The 19,333-nt window shown below is 38.8% G+C and overlaps 1 protein-coding gene across 1 annotated transcript; it reads left to right on the plus strand.

The window, feature by feature from the left end:
• Positions 1-1,295: 1,295 nt before the first annotated feature.
• Positions 1,296-18,007, plus strand: itprid1 (ITPR interacting domain containing 1). Its single transcript, XM_055230275.1, has 10 exons — positions 1,296-1,369; positions 6,758-6,952; positions 8,589-9,070; positions 10,150-10,216; positions 10,739-10,851; positions 11,852-13,471; positions 15,670-15,797; positions 15,885-15,996; positions 16,259-16,501; positions 17,916-18,007. The coding sequence occupies exons 2-10, from the start codon at positions 6,760-6,762 to the stop codon at positions 17,937-17,939; spliced, it is 2,982 nt and encodes a 993-aa protein (XP_055086250.1). The 5' UTR covers positions 1,296-1,369; positions 6,758-6,759; the 3' UTR covers positions 17,940-18,007.
• The last annotated feature ends 1,326 nt before the right edge of the window (positions 18,008-19,333 follow it).

Genomic DNA, 19,333 nt, shown 5'->3' on the forward strand with positions numbered 1-19,333 from the left:
ATGCCGTGATAGCACTCTGAAGGAGGACATATTTGTTTTTAGAAAATCACATCTCCCCTCTCTCTGCCCAGAGCTCTGTAATAAAAGTAGGGCTACAAACAGGTTAGACAGCTGATTTCTTTAAAACATAGTTAACATAGGTAGAGGAATTCTGTTTAACAACTCACCACTACTTCTTGTATTTTTGTTCTTTTTGTTTTCTTCTTTTCTTCACAAACTGCCACTCAACTGATGTACAGTGATGATAAATATTTACCATAGACTGTATAATAGAAGTGGACTAAGGGAGTCTAAGTGTACGGTTGCAACCAAATGAAGCTCCTTGAGGCTAGTAGTAATAGTGGCTAATCTCCAACTAGGTACTGTATTTTGGAAATCTGAGCATGAAACCAAGAACTAATCAGGAGTGAAGTGGTTGAAGGTACAAGTGACAGTTATTTGACTCTCAATGGTTGCAGCGGAACAACAAAAAATCTAACTTCTTACAGTTGAGAGAAAAGCACAGACATCTTCCTGTTCCACAAATGTACAAGGCTCTTATCTTGTGCATATTTTTCACAAACAATATAGTGTATATTGATGCTAAAATAGACTGAAGTACGTCTGTCAGCATTGCCATGTTTGTTTTAGTTTGCTTTCGCACTTTACCTTTGGCTTCTGCACAAACCTCAGTGCTGCTCTGTGATTGGTGCAAGGTTACTATCACTTTACAGTTGGCGCTAATGAAACTCCTGCACATCACATCAGGTTTGTGAAGTTCTAATGTATTGTTTTGTATCTTGCTTTTGTATATTTATGTAAAATTAGCATGTAGGATTGGGAGTGGAGCCTTGTACAGGTTTGTAGAGCTAACAGTGAGGAGGATTTGAATAAGGCCAGTGAGATTGCTAAATTACTCAAACATGCATTGCACATCTAAAATCTCTTCAGGCATGTTGCTGATGAGAAAACAATGTTATAATATGGTAGAAAATACATTTTGCATAATATCTTTAATATTTGTCCGACAAACAATGTAATAATAATAAAAAAAACAAAACACATACAAATATTTCACTTAAAATCTCTCCTAGTTGATAAATTGTAGTTTTCCAGTGGAGCCAAAGCAGAGCGTGTTCTTGACACTTGGCCAGGCTTAGTGCAAGGCTGTGGTGGGACAGGAGCAGGAGGAGAGAGCTGTGTTTCCTAATATAGCCCTTTGTATGTGGGACGTCTGCAGTGTGTGGACATGTACCACCAACCCTCAGGTCAGGTCTCACATTGTTTGCTCAGATGCTCGTCTGCTCCTCCAGGCTCCACACATGTACGCTCTCAGCAGCAGATTATGGACGTGACCTTTGTGACGTGAAGATGTCCAGGATCTTCTAAGGTATGGATTCCAATAACATTTCGTCTTTCTTGGGTTGACAGTAGATTTTTTTGACACTGAACAAATAGAACATAATTGTAGTTTGGTCAGTTTAGAAGGTCTTGAAGTAAGCCTATTTATTTTGATTTAAAGGGGAAGGAGAAGGTTGTAAATCAAATGACAGATGCACAAAGAAGGTATTTTACTTCTATGGGGTATTAACTGGTAACACAAAACATACTTAGATCACCATGTTCCCTTTAATTGTTTTGAAAAAAACAAAATAACTTAAAATATTTTACTTTATGCGTTTTGAATTCTCTGAGTCCCTCCCTCCCTTTGCTCCCCATGCTATGTACCACCCCTTCAGAGCACTATCACAGCACACTTGATGTGCATCCCACTAATGAAACTACTGCACATTGCATCAGGTTTGTCAAGTTGTAGTGTACTGTTTTGTATCCCTCTTTTGTATATTTGTGAAAAATGTGTGTACAGGAGCATGGGTGGTGTCGGTTTGTGGGGCTGAGTGTTGCATAGAATCTTACAGCTAAACCGTAAGGATGGTCTGAATAGGGCCCGGGAGAGATCACTGGATTACTCAAACATGCATGGATGACATCTAAAACCTCTTCAGGCGTGTTTTTGATGAGGGAACATTGTTATAACATGTTGTGAAGTCAAAATAGCATAATACCCCCTCTTTAAGCTATAAACTACTGATGTTCCCATTTTTTCAAATATTCCCATGTTTGCAAATGAATCCAGGGTGACTGTGCGATCATAATGCAGCTGTAACATGTTGTAATAACATTGTGTACTCCTGTATAAACATGTGCAGCGTCACAGGCCTTCAGTGTCCAAGCTCAGACTCACAAACAGAGCATGTAACAACAGCCAGAACCCAACTGCTCCACTTATCATATTAACATTACACAACTATGTTAATATTTGTGACACCTTAACATAAAACACTATAATGCTGTGGAACAATCAAACCTCACTTAACATATGAGCCAAAGATACTTTTTTACAAAATGAAAGTGCGTATGACAGATTTTCATGTTTTTCTAATTCAGACCTGGTTTGGCTGGATAGTATCTATGATAAATATCTACTATAGTTTTACATTATTTTAGTGGCAGTTTGTGAAAAAAAAACATTGAGAAGAAAAGTACAAAAATGAAATGATATCCTTCTGCCTATGTCATAAACATGGAAAATTCCGAACCCTCTGTAGTCTCTAGGAAGTGTGTGTCGGTGATGGGTGGGTAGGTGGACTCTGTTGGGGAGCTGGTGGAGAAGAGGATGAGGAGTCTGATGCAGACCATCCTCAACAACAGCAGACACCCGCTGCACGAGACTGTGTCAGCTCAGAGAAGCAGCCACAGTACCAGGCTTCTCTCGCTGCACTGTAGAACTGAGAGGTTCAGAAGATCAGCCATTCCTGCTGCTATAAGACTGTATAACAGCTCTTGTTGTTCGGGTGCACTTTATTATCTTTGTATTCTTTGTGATTTTATACCTGTGTGCAATTTGTGTTGTGTCTCTGTTTTGCTGCTGGACAGGTGAATTTCCCTGGCTGGGGATTAATAAAGTATCTATCTATCTATCTATCTATCTATCTATCTATCTATCTATCTATCTATCTATCTATCTATCTATCTATCTATCTATCTATCTATCTATCTATCTATCTATCTATCTATCTATCTATCTATCTATCTATCTATCTATCTATCTATCTATCTATCTATCTATCTATCTATCTATCTATCTATCTATCTATCTATCTATCTATCTATCTATTTATCTATCTATCTATCTATCTATCTATCTATCTATCTACGTTCCATCGCAAAATAAATTTTTGTTAGAAAAGACAATCCATCTTTGAATAGAAACAGGGAGCTTAGACATTATTTATCACCCATTTACACCTCAGATCCAAATCAAAACAAAAAAATGAGACAAAAGCACAACGTCTGAACAGGCACATTTGTAAAGTACTCAAGAAAACAGTGGAGCTCAACAGTGACCGCCTGCCCCTGGTTTCAGAAGTAAATTTCTCACTCATCTTTCCTATAGACTTTCAGCTATGGCACTAACTAATGATCACAAAACCTATCATTTTATTTAAAATATTTTTCTGAAACTTTATAAACCACTAAGTTATTAAAACATTTCACTGAATTTTGCATTTTAAATGTGCTTTTTGGACTGCATTATGGATATTACTTACCACGTAGCTGGTTACCATGTAGCTGGTTGCCCTCCGCAATGTCTTTGAACTCTTAATATTAAAATTTTTCGAAAGGTCTATGGGGAAAATAAATGGAAAATATACTTCTGGAACTGCCACTTCAAAGTGTGCGGGACTACTGAGCGCCAGGGAGAGATAGTATGCTAATAGATGTGAGATCACCCATTAGGGGCAGGAACAATTAGGCAAAATATGACTCAGCGTAACTCAATGCACTTACCTAATAAAAGATACTCCTTACTGTAAACAACAACGGTGTGGTAGATTCAGGGTAGTTAGCTCCAAGGCAGTGGAGGGCTCTGTCAGAACTGAAGAAGCTTCTTGGATGAGTGGGCAAATGCATTCACTCTTAAAACTCTTTTTTTTCTATTTTCATATAGTACTGTGGTCCTTCTTTGTGCACTATGGTATTAATGAGCACTTTGAGTTGTACACACCACACACATACACCATATCTAAACTGGGACTAAACCTGAAACATAATCTAAACTAGACCAGGACTAAACCACGACTGAAACAGGACTGTACCAAATCTACATCAGGACTGAACTGGGATCAAAGCAGGACCATGTTTCTTGGTCTGAACTGAACCAAAGTAATGTCTTATCTAATCACATTTATTATTTCACTCAAAGCATATCATATTTCTTTATCTATTTGACTTTAAATCAACCTCATTCAAATGAATTTGTCCTAAACGTGTTTGTGATGCGTATGACCCTGTGAGCCAATGCACTTATTTACCAGGCAAATCAACCACCAGAGTTTTGCATGAGGCTAATGCTAACAGCAGCTAGAGACAAATGTTTTACTGTCAGTGTTTACTGTTTGTGTATATGGGCTCTACATATGAACAAAAGAAACAATTTAGAGGCAGCATATACTGTATAAATATAAAATTAGCATAAGCTTTTCTTGTTTAAGTCACAATGGGCCGAGATGTGAGGTTGATGCCACTGGAAAGATCCAAATATGGGATTAATCAGACAGGTTTAATGAGGAACAGAGCAGACCCAAGTGCCTTTATTACAGGAAAAAATAAGAATATTTACAAAAATAACGGCACCAAATTTAAAACCATGGCCATAACAGCCTGTACACACGGCAACTTCATCAAGTAGACTGTGGTTAGCTCCTTTTATAGAGCACCTCCCACACTCCAGTACAGGTAAATATCAGCAAGTTTAACAATATTTTTAAAAGATAGCCTTGACAAAAGTAGTGTTAACATTTATTCAATCAATTCAATTACAAAAAATAGAGCTCTATAGTAATTTAGCAGTGTTAAATGACTAAACTGACTAAATACAAAAAGCAAAAATATTTAGACGCCCCTCCCTCTCAAGACACAGTTGTTTGCCCTGGGACCTTCTAAAGCCGTTTGACCTTTGTAATGGACTAGCAGACCATTACAGATGGTCATGGATCTTTTACTTTTGAAGGACAAGGGGGAATCATATATATTGAAAATAAAATAGGGCCAAGAATAGAACCTTGGGGAACACCTCACTGGAAGGGACGATAAAATAGACCTTGTATAACAGAGAAAGAATGTAATGTAGAATGGGATGAGAATCAAGATAAAATTGTAGCAATACCAACAGTTTTGAAGGCAATTTAGGATGGTACGGTCAATAGAACTTAAAATTCAGCACCTTATTTTACATGACATATTGCCTAATTGCTACTGATAGCCAGGATTCATTCTCCCTGTGCTACTTTGCTTGACCCCATTTTAAACCACGCACTACGCTGAACCAGACACTCCTGCTATGAACCTATTTTGTATGATTTGGAGACGTTTTAAAATTTCCTGCTTTTTCATGCTGTTGTGTCACTGGGCACTTCATTTGCCAGTGTAAATAAGGTGTGTAAGTTTATGTTTGATAGTGATTTCCATCTTCATCATGTCAAAACACCACAAACCACAACATGACATAAGGGCCTCCAATTATATCATCAACAGTTGTGTGTCACTGTGTGTTTTCCAAGGTAAATTTTGACAGGACTTTTAGTTCAGTTTCTTTTTTTTGCCTTTTTTTTTTTTTTTGCCTTTTATTTCGACATATTTTGTTGTTTTATTCAACATTTAGTCCCATTTTTTTTCCCAGTTTTTCAGTAATTTAGTTGACTCAATACAGAGTCAACAAGTCCAGATGTGTTCCTGGATGTTGAGTTTCTTTAAAGTCTGTAAAGTATTGAAAATCCGATACTAATTGATACTAAAACTAGTATCAAAACTAGACACTCATTTGAACAGTTATTGGTACTTAACAATAGAAAGTACTTAACAAAGAAAGTACAATCTACTGTCTAAAAAAGAACTTTTAAAAAAATATATTATTATCATTGTGGTATCGAAATCTTTATCATGTATGGAGAGTATTCCCTAGTATCGAAAATGAGTTTGAAGTTTTTGTATTGTGACACCACTAGTCTGGTTCAGGGCTCCAGGATTGAAATGTGGAACTTGGATCTAGTCTCCAACTTATTTTCAGATCTGTAGAACCAGTACCACACTGTTTCTGTGGGTTTGAGAGTGAAGTACATGCTGCAAATATGTGTACAATATCACACAAGTTATAGCTAATAAAAAAGCACAATTCACAAAATCTGTACTTTTTAACACTTTGTATATGAACTGTGTCAGACCCGGACCTCAAAGTGTCTGAGTGAAAACTTGGTTCACACTGGTTTTCACAACACAAATCTTTTACATTGTGTTTCTAGTGATTCTGTGTCAGTCTATAAAATATATTCATATTTTGAATATATCCGTATTTTGAGCCCTGTATGTTCTGTTTTGTCTTCTGTGTTTTTGTTCTATGGACTTCGGCAAGAGTGTGCAGTATTTAAGTACACAGCACGTGCAGATGGTGTGTTACAGTTACAATCTGTGTTTAAATAGCTGATCGTTGTGTTTTAGGTTCTGCAAAAAATGTTTAGTGGATTTGATCTGAGAGTTAAGGCTTGAAAATGGATATATGGTTGTGCCAACATGAACTGAATATTTGCTCCTTCGTTGGCAAGTTTTGGAATTTGTTGGTGAAGATTTAGACTTTAGCGTCAAAGCGAATCGAAAAAACTGTAGTCGATGAAGTTAACGCTGTTGGTTTTGTGATGCTCGTGTCCCCGTGCAGCAGCAGAGATGGACCTCCTGTGGAACGATGACCCTGAGGAGCTGCTGCTGGAGCTGGGCTTTGGCTGTGACGAGCCGGATCTCTCTGGACGTATCCCTGCGCGCTTCATCAACTACCAGTCCCAGGCCCGTGGCATCAACCTCAATGTGTTCTTAGACGCCCAGAGGAGCCGCATCGATCTGGAGAACCCCGATGTCGGCAGTAAGTACAGCACCTAAGACAGCCACACTCCATACTGAAGAGATGGTGAGCTACCTCAGAGTGACATGTTACTCAAAGCACATAAAGAACACATATGCAAAATTGGCTTTTTTCATATTTCATATCAGAAACCTGGAGTTGTATTTTGGCTTTATTGTCTCAATAAAGAGGGGTATTTTACTTCTGTAGAGTGTTAACTGCTGATACATAACATATTTAGATCATCGTGTTACCTCAAAAAACATGTTTTATAAGTTTTTACATTTAAATTCCCTCCTTTGCTCCCTGTGCTAAGTCACTCCCCGTTCAGAATACTATTACAACACAGTCAGTCAGGTTTGTCAAATTGCTGTGTACTGTTTTGTATCATAATTTTGTATATTTATGGAGAATTGTCATGTGAGAGCATGGGTGACGTCGGCTTGTGGGCTGAGGATTGCACAGAATCTTAGAGCTAGAGGCCCAGGAGAGATTGTTAAAATATTCAAACATGCATGAATGGTTTTTGATGAGGGAATTTGATGGATTCAAGATATAGGTTTTGCCTCCCCGTCCTTTCTCCTCAATGTTGAGACAAAATAATCTCTCTTGTCTTCTCTTCTCTTTTGAACTGTAACTTAGGTATCATTTTATGATATGGTATTAAGGTCAAAAACATAGATTTTGACCTTACTACCATGATTAATCCACCAATCCACAGTCGTCTTTTCTGAGCACTCACAAATGCTCCATTTGCATTTTGCCCTTTTAGCTGTGTCATAGACAAAGCCATAAACATCACCGGACTCTGCATTCACATTGTGTTCACAATAACACATGGCTCTATTAGCACATCATTCACAGGAGATAAAGCATCATTGAGACAAGCAGTTATGTTGCCACCAGGAAAGTTACAGTGCACCTTTAAGTTATACATATTAAAACATTGCACCTGATTTTTATTGTCTTAAAAGCATAGAAAACAGAACTAGTTAATTTTAAACAATTTACAGTGATCCAAAGTTATTCCTCATTTACCTTGCATCATAGCAGCAACTAGCATGTTAACAGCAACTAGCATCCTAATACAATAAAATACAATAAAATGCTTAAATTAGAGGCAGGCAGTAGCCTACACAGCAGACCGATTTTGACCTCAAGAGCTGTTTATAAAATATAGTATATAGTATAGTACTTTAGCATTTTTTCAAGCTAGAAATTATATTTAAAGGGCCCATATTACACTATTTTGTGCTCTATGTTATAATGTCGTTTCCTCTTCACAAACATACCTGATGTTGTGTTTTGTTTCATTCACACATGTTTAACACACATATTAAGCTGTGTTCTTCTCTCATATATAAAACACTCTGTTCCACCTTGTGATGTCATGTGGTAATACAAGAAGTGCTCCACTGTGTTCTTAAATGACACACACCATTACTAGAATCATTTGAATAATTTCAGTCCTGGAATTGCCAATTTCTAGTGACCAAAATGTAAAAGGTAGGTTTTAAGGAGGTAACAACATTCTAACATGGCTTAAACCTCACAAGAGTCAATTTTGTGTAATATAGGATCTTTAAAAAAAATGTCCATGTTCTCCATGTTCTTCCACACAAATCTAACTCTCCTATCCTCCTATATGTCGTGTCAGACCGCTTCAGGCAGGTGGAGGTTCTGCAGCAGGTGTCCGTGGCCTTCTCCTCTTTGGGCGGGCCCCACAAGGGCCCCTACACCAGAGACATGTCCCCTGAGGCCCGGGAGAGACGCAGGCGGATGGGCATGCTGTTCCGAAGGGCCTCCAAGAAGTCCCTGAGCCAGCTCCACAGCCCCATCCCTCAGGATCTAACTGTGGCTACTGCTATCACTGCACCCGGAGTCTATCCCAAAGCCCTGGAACCCATGTACGGGCCTGAGGAGAGGAAGGTCCCATTTAAGAGGGTCAAACTGCAGGACACAGTGAGCCTCAGTCCCTTTGTGGAGGAGGAGGGAGAGGAGGCAGAGGCCCAGGCAGGCACCAACTCATCTGAGCACGCTGGAGAGGGAGAGCCCAGGACTGTCCGAGAGCGCTTCCTGGACAGAGTTCTGCAGAGGAAGAGGAGTCTGCAAATGAGGGAGTCCTTTGAGATGGAGGAGGTGGGCATTTATGGGGTATTTATTATCATTGTTTAAGGACACATTTTGCAAAATGGAACTTATAACCACGTTATAAGAGTGGATGTATGAAATGTAGTAAACAAAAAATCTAAAATAACTAAAAAGCCTTTAGCCTTTGCTTTAATCACCACTTTGGACTTTTGGCATTTCTTGACCCTGACAAGGCTCAGCTGTGAAGTGAAAACTATTTCAGGAGAATTCATCATGAAGCTTATTCAGAGAAGGCTGAGGGTTTGCAGGACTGACGGCAAAACAAAGGGTGGATACTTTGAGCATTTGAATATAAATTCTGAGAAAAAAAATATTTAGTTGAGTTATTTTACTTTTTAAAACTTTTTCTTAGTACATAATTCCATATATCTTGCATAATATATTTGATGTCTTCTGTATGTATCTAAAATGCAGTATTAAACATTGAAAGAAACATTGACTAAGAGAGTGTCCAAACTTCTTGATTGGTTGTATTTCATATTTGTTTCATTAATCCATTACATTTACAAGGCCTTCTCCCTCTGAGGTCAGAAATACATTTTCCCAGGGTTGCCCACAAAGTCCAAAAATCATTGTCAAACTGATTTTGAGCAACAGGTTGCATTCATTACAACCATGTGTTTGCTTGTTGCTAAAATAGCAAGCTTTATTTTATTTTTTATTTTTTTTCTATAGTAATTAACACTACTGGCAGTAGATGGCATGCTAACATCAAATCCAGATAGTAAACAAAACAACTCAAATCAGTGTGTGTAAAAAATTCAGATCATATTTACTGGCTGTATGGCCCAGCCCTACATGATAATGTGTTTAATTGCCCACTCTTTTCACAATCTTATTATAACCTCCCAACTACCCCACTTTTGAAAAATGAATCACTTGACAAAGCTGTTAATATTATCTGTACTGTTTATTACTTCTGTCATGTATCTTCTAGATCCTTCAGGATGGTTTTCACTATAAACACATTAAGAACATAACTCCTGACACATTCTTAAGGAGCTGGAGCAGGTTCAGAAGCAGCAGAGCTAAACTGTGATCTAACCCTCTGTGTTCTGATGCTACAGCTGGGCAGCTTTGATGACAGCAGCGCCGCGGGACAGGACCTTGCAGGGACACACTTTGGTGGATCAGGTATTGGACAAAAGGTTGTACTATTGATACTTTGCAGCTGATGTCATCAACATTTCCTGGGGGTGTGAAGCTCTGTGAAGACAGAGCAGTAGGCACTGCTCTGTCTTAAGCTCTATTACTCAAGTTAGACTTTAATCTGAGTTTTGGTTTAACACAATCTGGCCATGAAGAGCTGATTTAGATGGAATTATAACAGGTGAGCTGATTTGTTCTTCTCACATAAAATTACAGTCACATTTCTTGTTGAAACTCTGAACACTTAAACTGGGCCATGGACTTTCGTACAGTTCAGACTCCTGAAAATGTGTTGTTTAAATCCATCCATCTTGAGATTTCAAACTATGCCTATCTAAAAAAAAATGGCAGCGTTTTTGTAATGTGTGCATTGTGTCACCATGGTCACTGTTAAATATTACACCAGACCTACAAATAGAACCCCTCCAGCATGATGTCACTGTAAAGTATCACTGAGTCAGCACTTTGTAATGTGTAAACACATGTATTTGTGCTTCCTGATCACAGCGAGGGGTCTGATCCGAGTCAACAGCTGCCAGTCGGACAGCAGTGGGTTCCTGGAGGACCCGTTGATCCCAGCCATGCCCCAGGACACCTCCCCAGCTCCAGATCTGCTCAAGGTCAGAGAACAGCTTTGTCAAACCAAACATTTCTGTCTCTTTACAATAATTGAACCTTTGGACATAGAGCTGCCCTCTTGTTAACAAGCCACTGACCTCTGCACACCAGACCTACTGATACTTTGCAGTGACATCATTATGTCACCATGGTAACTGATGAACATTCTGCCATACACATACATGTAAAACACTCCCAGCGTGGTGTCACTGCAAAGTATCAATAGCAACAGGCATCCCGTCTCGTTAGAGATAAAAATATTGTTGGGCAGGAGTAAAGTAGAAACTGGGTATAAAGCCAGGTTTGCTTCAAACTATTTTGACAGACAATTTGAGGGAAATTTTCCACCAACTAAATGTTTGTGATTGGAGTTATGAAGTTATGATTCATCAGGAGCACTTTGCACACCTCAGTCTGCTATACTGTGGAGTTTTAAAGACATTTAAAGACATGTAATTGTTTATCAGGTTACAAAAAAATAACAGTATTGTATATTTTAGAAAATGGGTCAGGGGTGTGGATACGCCTGGAGACTCCACGGTCAGATAAACAAATTGTCACATTTGTATTTATATTATTACAGTGCATTTGGTGACACATTTCTTGCTTGTTTTTGTCTGAACACTAGAAAAACTATATGGAAAAATAATATTTAATATACTGTAGACTCTGCACTTAGATAACTGCGACAGAAGCTTGAGTGTCGAGTTGTTTTACCTCTCATCTCATCGCTTCATAGTTCTGCATTTGGCCCCTGGGTCATAGTTTGGACACCTCTGTATTAAATGATGTGATAGAAAAAACATTAAAATCACTACAACGTTATATTTAAAGTCAGATACTAATCGATGCTAAAACCAGATACTTATTTGAACAAGTATTGATACTAAAACACATTCACAGGACACCTTTCCTGAATAGTTTTAGAATGATTTTGACCTGTATCAGAACAAGTAAAAGACCAACTAGAGTAGTCAACACTTATCGAGCTGTGTCTTCCAGGCTCTCTCTGCTCTTTCTGGAGGAAGCACTGACAGTCACCCTGGAGACATGCCCACACAGACCTCCCTCTCTTCTCCCACGGCCATGGACCACATGCCTGAATTTCTTCCTGGACTTGGGTCTCCACCGGCTTCAAACCTACCGCAGATTCCAACAACAACCTTGGATTCTGGTGCTCCTTCAAATCTCCAGGCCGGAGAACTGGTTCCTCAAGAGAATGGGCTTGACAGTGATGATGTCTTATTACCACCTGATAATTCTTCACCTATGACTGAATCATTTGCAGTTGATCAACAAAAGACTGCAGCTGAAAAGAGGTCTTCAGACATAGACAATATCCATAAGACATCAGATTTAGAAGAAAAAAATCCGTACTTTATTCCTTCTCCAAAAAGGGAAGTTGATAGTAATTCTTCCATCTATTCTACTGATTTTGATGAAATTCTGCCTCACCAAACCTCAAAGTCCAGAGAAAAAGTCTTCCAATCTTTGGACAGGATGAATATTCCTGGCGTGACACATTTTCTAAGTCGTCAAGATTCATTTGAAACTGTCAATGATGAAGGACCTGTGCAAGATATTTTAGAGGTAAAAAAAATTGTAAGTGATCCAGAGAGTCCAAGATTGCCGTCAGAAGATGTCTACCTTGAGACAGATATTGAATGGCAGGAAGAACCGCAAGACACAGTTGTTGAAGAATGGCAAGAAGAAAGTTTTCATAAAGATTGTTTAAATGAAAAGAATGTTGTTGAAGATGTTCCTGGTCATGAAGAATTGAGCCCAAAACTGACAGAGCTGATCGAGGTTGAGAGCTTGGATGATGTGTTTGAAACATCGGTGGATAATTCCGAAGTAGACTCTGAAGATGTGGAGACATTCTTTGAGGAGCTGAATTCTATTGGACTAGTGTACTGGGCGGAACCAGTCCAGGTCGTAGATTCAAGCCCTCAGTCTGAAAGTTTGGAGGGTCTAGACATCATCGAAGAATATTCCGAACTGGCTATGGAGTCCGATCTTGGTGATTTTCCACCAACACCTAGACCTTTGTTACCAAATGATAGAACCTTCAGAGATTCCATGGAGTTCATCACATACAACACTGAAGATAAGTCCTCTTCAATGTCCCTTACAGACTTAGAGGACAAACCATCCAAGCATTCTATCTCCGCCCAGATGCTGTCCTCGTCCTCTTCTCACATTGTCCATAGAAAGGATGTTCCTTACATGGACAACCCCAAGCACGTAGCCCTCCCGAGGAGGTTCAAACTGGACACCACCAACCCTTTCCGTGCGGTGCAATCATGGACAGATCTCCACATTCAATACAATCCAAATGTCATGAAGTCCAGGCAGGTCTCCACCAGTGCTGGCGCTAGTCTGAACAGGCCCTCTGATAACTACTGGCCTCCTCATCGAGCGAGGGCTCACGAGTGGCAGTCAGATGATTGTCTCCACAGGACGTCCAAGGAGGAGGAGTCTCAGGCAATCTCCAGGGATACGGGTCTGTGGGCGGAGGGTGAGGACGAGGAGGTGGACAGGGCTGGAGCACAGGGGAGTGGACAGACATGCACCTGTGACCACAAGTGTAACTGCAGAAAACAGGGCAGCCAACAGCGCATGGTAAGATTTAGTTATGAGTCAGTATTTGTCTCTCACAAAAGATTAAATATTTTGTTTTAATCGGTTGTCGCTATGGCAACAGTCTTAAGTTTTTATCATTATGAAACCCATGGATATCTGTGGTGTTTACATGTTTTTTGACCCTCTGGAAACTCCAACTTACAACAAGCACAGGCCAATCCTTCAGCTAGAGCCTTACAAGTCCTCAGAGCTATGAATAAAGTTAGATGAATCATTGCCTCGAGAAACAGACATCCAGTTCCAGCTGCCATGTTGTCACTGTAAAATTCTACTTATGTATGTATGCAGTATAATTGGGAGGGTTTTTTATATAGCAAATTTATTTCAATTTACTTTGTTAATTTGACTTTTTTGCTTTTGAGCTTTATCTTATCCATGTTCAATCACTTGTGATGGGCGATAACTATTTACTATGAATAATTTTACTTATCATTACCTTTGTTTACTTGTCATTATCTTTGTTCCACCCCAGTTTGAACTGATCTAATAATTAAATATATATGCAGCTACACTGATATATTTTCCCCACAAAATCTTTAATTTATTTTGCATGAAAATCAATACTTTTCGATATCTTAGTCAATATTGAAGACATTGATGCACCTCTGACTATCAATCTTAGTAATAAATAATAATACTCAAAATAGAATCATTGTAAATGGGTGTGTCCAATGTTCATGCTCATGATTCAGTAAAACACGTCAGGTCAGGACAGGTACAGTCAGAGTTTTCTTCATTACAGGCACATTAATTATTTATTTATTTATTTATTTATTTATTTATTTATTTATTCATTCATTCATTCATTCATTCATTTATTTATTTATTTATTTATTTATTTATTTATTCATTCATTCAGTTACTGAAATTACCGTATCCATGATCTCTCTCTCTCTCTCTCTCTCTCTCTCTCTATATATATATATATATATATATATATATATATATATATATATATATATATATATATATATATATATATATATATATATATATATATATATATATATATAAATTTTGACTGGTAGTGTATGTATTTTTTGTTTTTTAATGACTCATGGATAGTGTTAAACAAAGAGTTAAACTAAGAAAATAAAAATTGGTGTTATATTTTTGATGTGCTACAGCCTAACCAAGCATATTCAGTACTGAATGAATCAAATGAACAGTATGAAACAGTAAAGGAATAAAATCCTCGTCTTAGTTTAGTGCTGCATACAGAACTTCTCTGATTATGTCAGTTGTGAACAGGCTTAAACAAATCCCTCTGAATGGATGATGTGCTGGTCATTCTACTGTGGGTCTATATATTATGTAAATGCTAGTAGCCTTATTTAGCCTGCTGTAGCCCTGATCACAAACAGAGGTGACGTTTAGACTTTTGTGTTGACATGTTACCGTGGTTACTGTAGATGGGTCAGAGGTGCTCAAGAGCCACAGCTCTAGGTGGAGTATTTCCATCTCAATATGTCATTTGCATGTTTCCTCGGCACAGCTTTGAAAACATGGATCTGATAACGACATTGACGCCATATGTGTGAGTGTGTGTCTGTAAATCAGGGCAAGACAAATAACAGAATAATTTTCATGTAATACCATTAATACATATAGACCTGTTGTTAAAGCATCTCTTATAATCAGTATTAGAACGCCGTGTGTTCTCTGTATCTATTTATAAAGTGTTTTCTTTGTACGCAAACAGAAAATTTGCTGCTTGCTAGTTGTTGTACAGATGGAGGATTAGCCTGTAGTTGTATGGGAAGGGAAATCAAAGTACCCAGAGGAGTCCTTGTCTGCCCAGCCAAGACTCTTTTCCAATATTAAACAAAGACCTGTAGTTTACGCCCTCAGAGTTCTCTGACTCGCAAATAGATAAGCCAATCAAGAATACACATGGTCTGTCTGTATGAAAACAAACATGGCTGCTTATGAGTAAAAAGAGGGAAAAATAACTTGTTCAACGGCACGAATCAGCTCACCTGTTGTAGTTCAAAATAAATCACTTGTTTATGGCCAGATTATGTTAAAACAAAACTCATATTAAAGTCTAATTTGAATAACACAGCCTCAGACAGAGCAGTGTCTATGGTTAGTGTCACACCCCCAGGGAATGTTGAGTTGCATAGTATCAATAGTTCTTTGAAGGTATGAATAATGCTCCTCCTGTGTGCTGTCAGTTGTCTCAGAGGGAGCTGGAGGAGCTGCTTCTGCACCTGCACAGGTTCTCCTCTATGCTGGGACTCATGGAGGAACATCTGACAGAGGAGCAGACAGCAGTGTACAGCGCCCTCTCCCACCAGGACAGGTACTCCCTCAGGCCTGTAGTGAGTCCTGTACCACTTACTGTATAAGTAGAAGTCCCAGAGAGGATGTTATATGCCTTGTGTTCCAGGGAGCGTGTGGCTGAGCTGCTGCGGCTCAGACAGGCTGTGAGGCAGGAGGCTGTGGAGCTGGAGAAGCAGCTGTCTGACCTGGTGCACCACGATGACCGCAGCCTCTCTCTGGTATTGTCTAAGCAGGTTATATCTGTAACTGTCTGACTATGTACTCTGACTATGTGTGATGGATGTTTCTTTTTAAAATTCAAGATCAACTTTATTATTATTTATTTATTTATTATATTTATTATTATTATTAATCTGCCTTGGGCTATTCAGTTCTCAACACCATCTCTGTAACTATAACAAAACCCCACCCAAATATAAAGCACACTGTTATTGTTAAAGTGGCTTAAAACCCAGCTCTTCTCCTCATGTCTGTGTGCAGAACATGCTCCGTCTCCTGGATGAGCAGTCACTCCTCTGCTCCCAGCTGCGGCTTTCTTCCCAAGGGCCCCAGGAGGCTCACAGAAAGACAGTGGCCACACAGTGCAGTCTGCAAAAGGGACCCCCACAGCCCCACGGTGTGACCGCTGGGCCCCCCTCACTACAGCCAGCTCCATCTCACCCGGCCCTAGGCTGTGCTCCGGCTAAAAGTGACAAACTGCACGTGGTTGGATTTTTACACAGAGTGAGTACAAACTATTCACTTTATTCATCATCGTTCATTGGTTTTGTATTAATTTACATGAGGCTTGATAGCAAATGAGTTCTATACAGAATACAAAGCTATTTTGAATTCCCACTTAACCGGAGGTGCCACCACAACAAAAGTGCGGTTTAATAGCATTGAGAAGCAAAACAAGGTCAATAATGCCCGATAAAACATGCAGAATGTTACTTTTACTTAAAGGTGCTGTACCTGATTTTTACTGTGTTAAAAATGTGGAAATGTGAAGTCAATCATTTAAAATGATTTGCAGTGGTTCAAAGTTATTCCCAGTGCCGAGTTTAGAAGCTCTTTTCACAGCACTCAGAGGTCAGTGCAGCACACTTTTAGCATGCTAATTAGATGCACACCGTACACAGTGGAGTTACACTACCAGCCAGAAGTTTGGACACACTTTTTCACTGATGTTTCCTCTTTATTTCTATGAATATTTACATTGTAGATTCTCATTGAAATAGTGTGACTAGACGTCCCTATTTACCCGGGCTAGTCCCAGGTTTGAGCCCTCTGTCCCATACAGATTTATACAAAACCAGAGATTTGTCCCAGTTTTATTCTTTTTTGGAGTGGCCATCACAAAGCCCTGATCTCAACTCTTGTGAGAAACTTGTGGAAGAATATCCAAAACAATTGACAGAAGTCATACAGTTTAAAGGCAATGGGATCAAATACTAATGAAATGTATGTAAACATCTGACTTTGAAGAAAATCATGAAAAAACAAACAAACAACTTATTATTCTAGCATTCAGCAAATACAAATAATTTTGGTAATCCTGACCTAAAACCAGTTTAGGCTGAATTCATGTCAGACAGTCACAAAAAAGCGTATCTGTCTTTTTATATAGTGTATGTAAACTTCGGGTTTCAACTGTATTGTCATTTGTTTGGCAAAAATACGGAAAACTGTGCTTAAAAATGAAAATAAGGCAAAAATAAATAGATAAATAAAAATTATGAATGACCCAGAAGTGAGTCGAGAATGGACAATGTTACTCGCTCTTTTCACTATTTTATTTATACCAACCATCCAAACCCAGGGGTGTCCCAGTTTAGAATTTTTGAACATCAGGTAACCCTACATTGAAAGTACCACAAAATATAAATGGACACATAAGGAATGTAGTTATCCAAAATAACTCTGTTTCTATATAAAATGTAGGAAGTAGTAAACAAAGAAAAAAAAAAAACACTGATTGAGGAGGTGTGTACAAACTTTTGGTAGTGTACTTTGACTCCACGAGCTGCTTATACAATATATCTGTACTGGGGCAAGACATGTTTAGCTTAAATACATGGAGAAAAATAGGTACATGGCCATTAATCTCTCTAAATAAGTAAATGTTTTCATGCATCATACTTTTGTTTTGTTCTAGCTGACACATTCAATTCGACATTAGCAAAGCACCGACTCAAAGGACGATCAGCTGGTGGGACTTATCAGGATGAAGATGTTCAAGACATTATACAAGACAATATTATAACTTATGTGTGTCTAATAACACGATGGGAGTACTGTGATATCTCCCTATGGGGTCAAGACACTGGAGATGAAGAGGAGGTGATGAGAGGCTGATGAGGTTCTGCTGCTGCGGTGGAAGGTTGAAGTATGTAGATAAAGTTCATGTCACTGAATTTACTTTAGGTATTTATGCAAAATAAACACAAACATTTTTACTCCATTTTTATGATTTTGTACACATTTTATGATCTGTATATGGTATTAAATCGGTAGAAACATGAGATTTTTTTGGTGTTTTTTTCAATTACTGTATCTCCTTTTGTTGGCACTGAAACCATTGTGAGTGTTTACAGTAGTCTAGTGTTTACAATACAAAATTATAAAGCGTTGCCACGGTTACATCTTATTGAAAAACAGCTCATTAGACGTCCATTTGCGTCTAGATTATTCTTTTCATATCATGTAGCCTGAGTTGCCCTGGCTTAGACTGACGGAAGTGAAGCTGCCATTGTGTGTCATTTGCCCCTACAAATATAACTGATCATTTATACTAGGCAAGGTCGGTGAAGTGTCTTGCCTAAGGACACAATGACGCTGCACTAGAGCATTGCTGTGTCACTGTGGTTCTTCCAGCGATCTCTAAGTACTAACCAGGTATTGACTGTATGGTGATCTTGCATTTATTCAATTACAAATGTTTTTACTTCTCCAAAATACCATAAAAAACGTGTATTCTTACTGTGAGTGGGTTAGATATACAAGTTTAGTGCTATACTGTGGAACATTTTAGGAAAAGCAATAACGTCATGGAGACAAGCAGGTGGCAGACCCTCGATGAGAAAAGTTGCATACTGCACCTTTAAATTTTGTGCCTCTTAAAGTGGGGCTAAACACCTAAACTCTAACTCTAAAGGGGAGGGGTCTGGAAATATGACAAACACTGTGATTGGTCTAAAAGGCATCACCATTTCAAACTCCACCCTTGCAGCCAGATGTTTGTAAATGTACGCCTGGCTTCAATTAGGGTGGTGCAGTGTGATGTCACATAGTACTTGAAATCGCAGCAGTGCAATGTGATGTCACGTAATACTTAAAATTGCAGCAGTGCAGTGTGATGTCACGTAGCACTTGAAATCGCAGCAGTGCAGTGTGATGTCACGTAGCACTTGAAATCGCAGCAGCGCAGTGTGATGTCACGTAGCACTTGAAATCGCAGCAGTGCAGTGTGATGTCACGTAGCGCTTGAAATCGCAGCAGTGCAGTGTGATGTCACGTAGCACTTGAAATCGCAGCAGTGCAGTGTGATGTCACGTAGCACTTGAAGCCGGAGCC

This window comes from Periophthalmus magnuspinnatus, chromosome 20, assembly GCF_009829125.3.
Source record: "Periophthalmus magnuspinnatus isolate fPerMag1 chromosome 20, fPerMag1.2.pri, whole genome shotgun sequence".
Taxonomy (NCBI): domain Eukaryota; kingdom Metazoa; phylum Chordata; class Actinopteri; order Gobiiformes; family Gobiidae; genus Periophthalmus; species Periophthalmus magnuspinnatus.

Coding starts and splice junctions, on each gene's coding strand:
- itprid1 (XM_055230275.1), top strand. CDS start 6,760: ATGGACCTCCTGTGGAACGATGACCCTGAGGAGCTGCTGCTGGAGCTG. Junction 15,997..16,258: donor ATGACCGCAGCCTCTCTCTG/GTATTGTCTAAG, acceptor GTCTGTGTGCAG/AACATGCTCCGTCTCCTGGA. Junction 16,502..17,915: donor TGGTTGGATTTTTACACAGA/GTGAGTACAAAC, acceptor GTTTTGTTCTAG/CTGACACATTCAATTCGACA.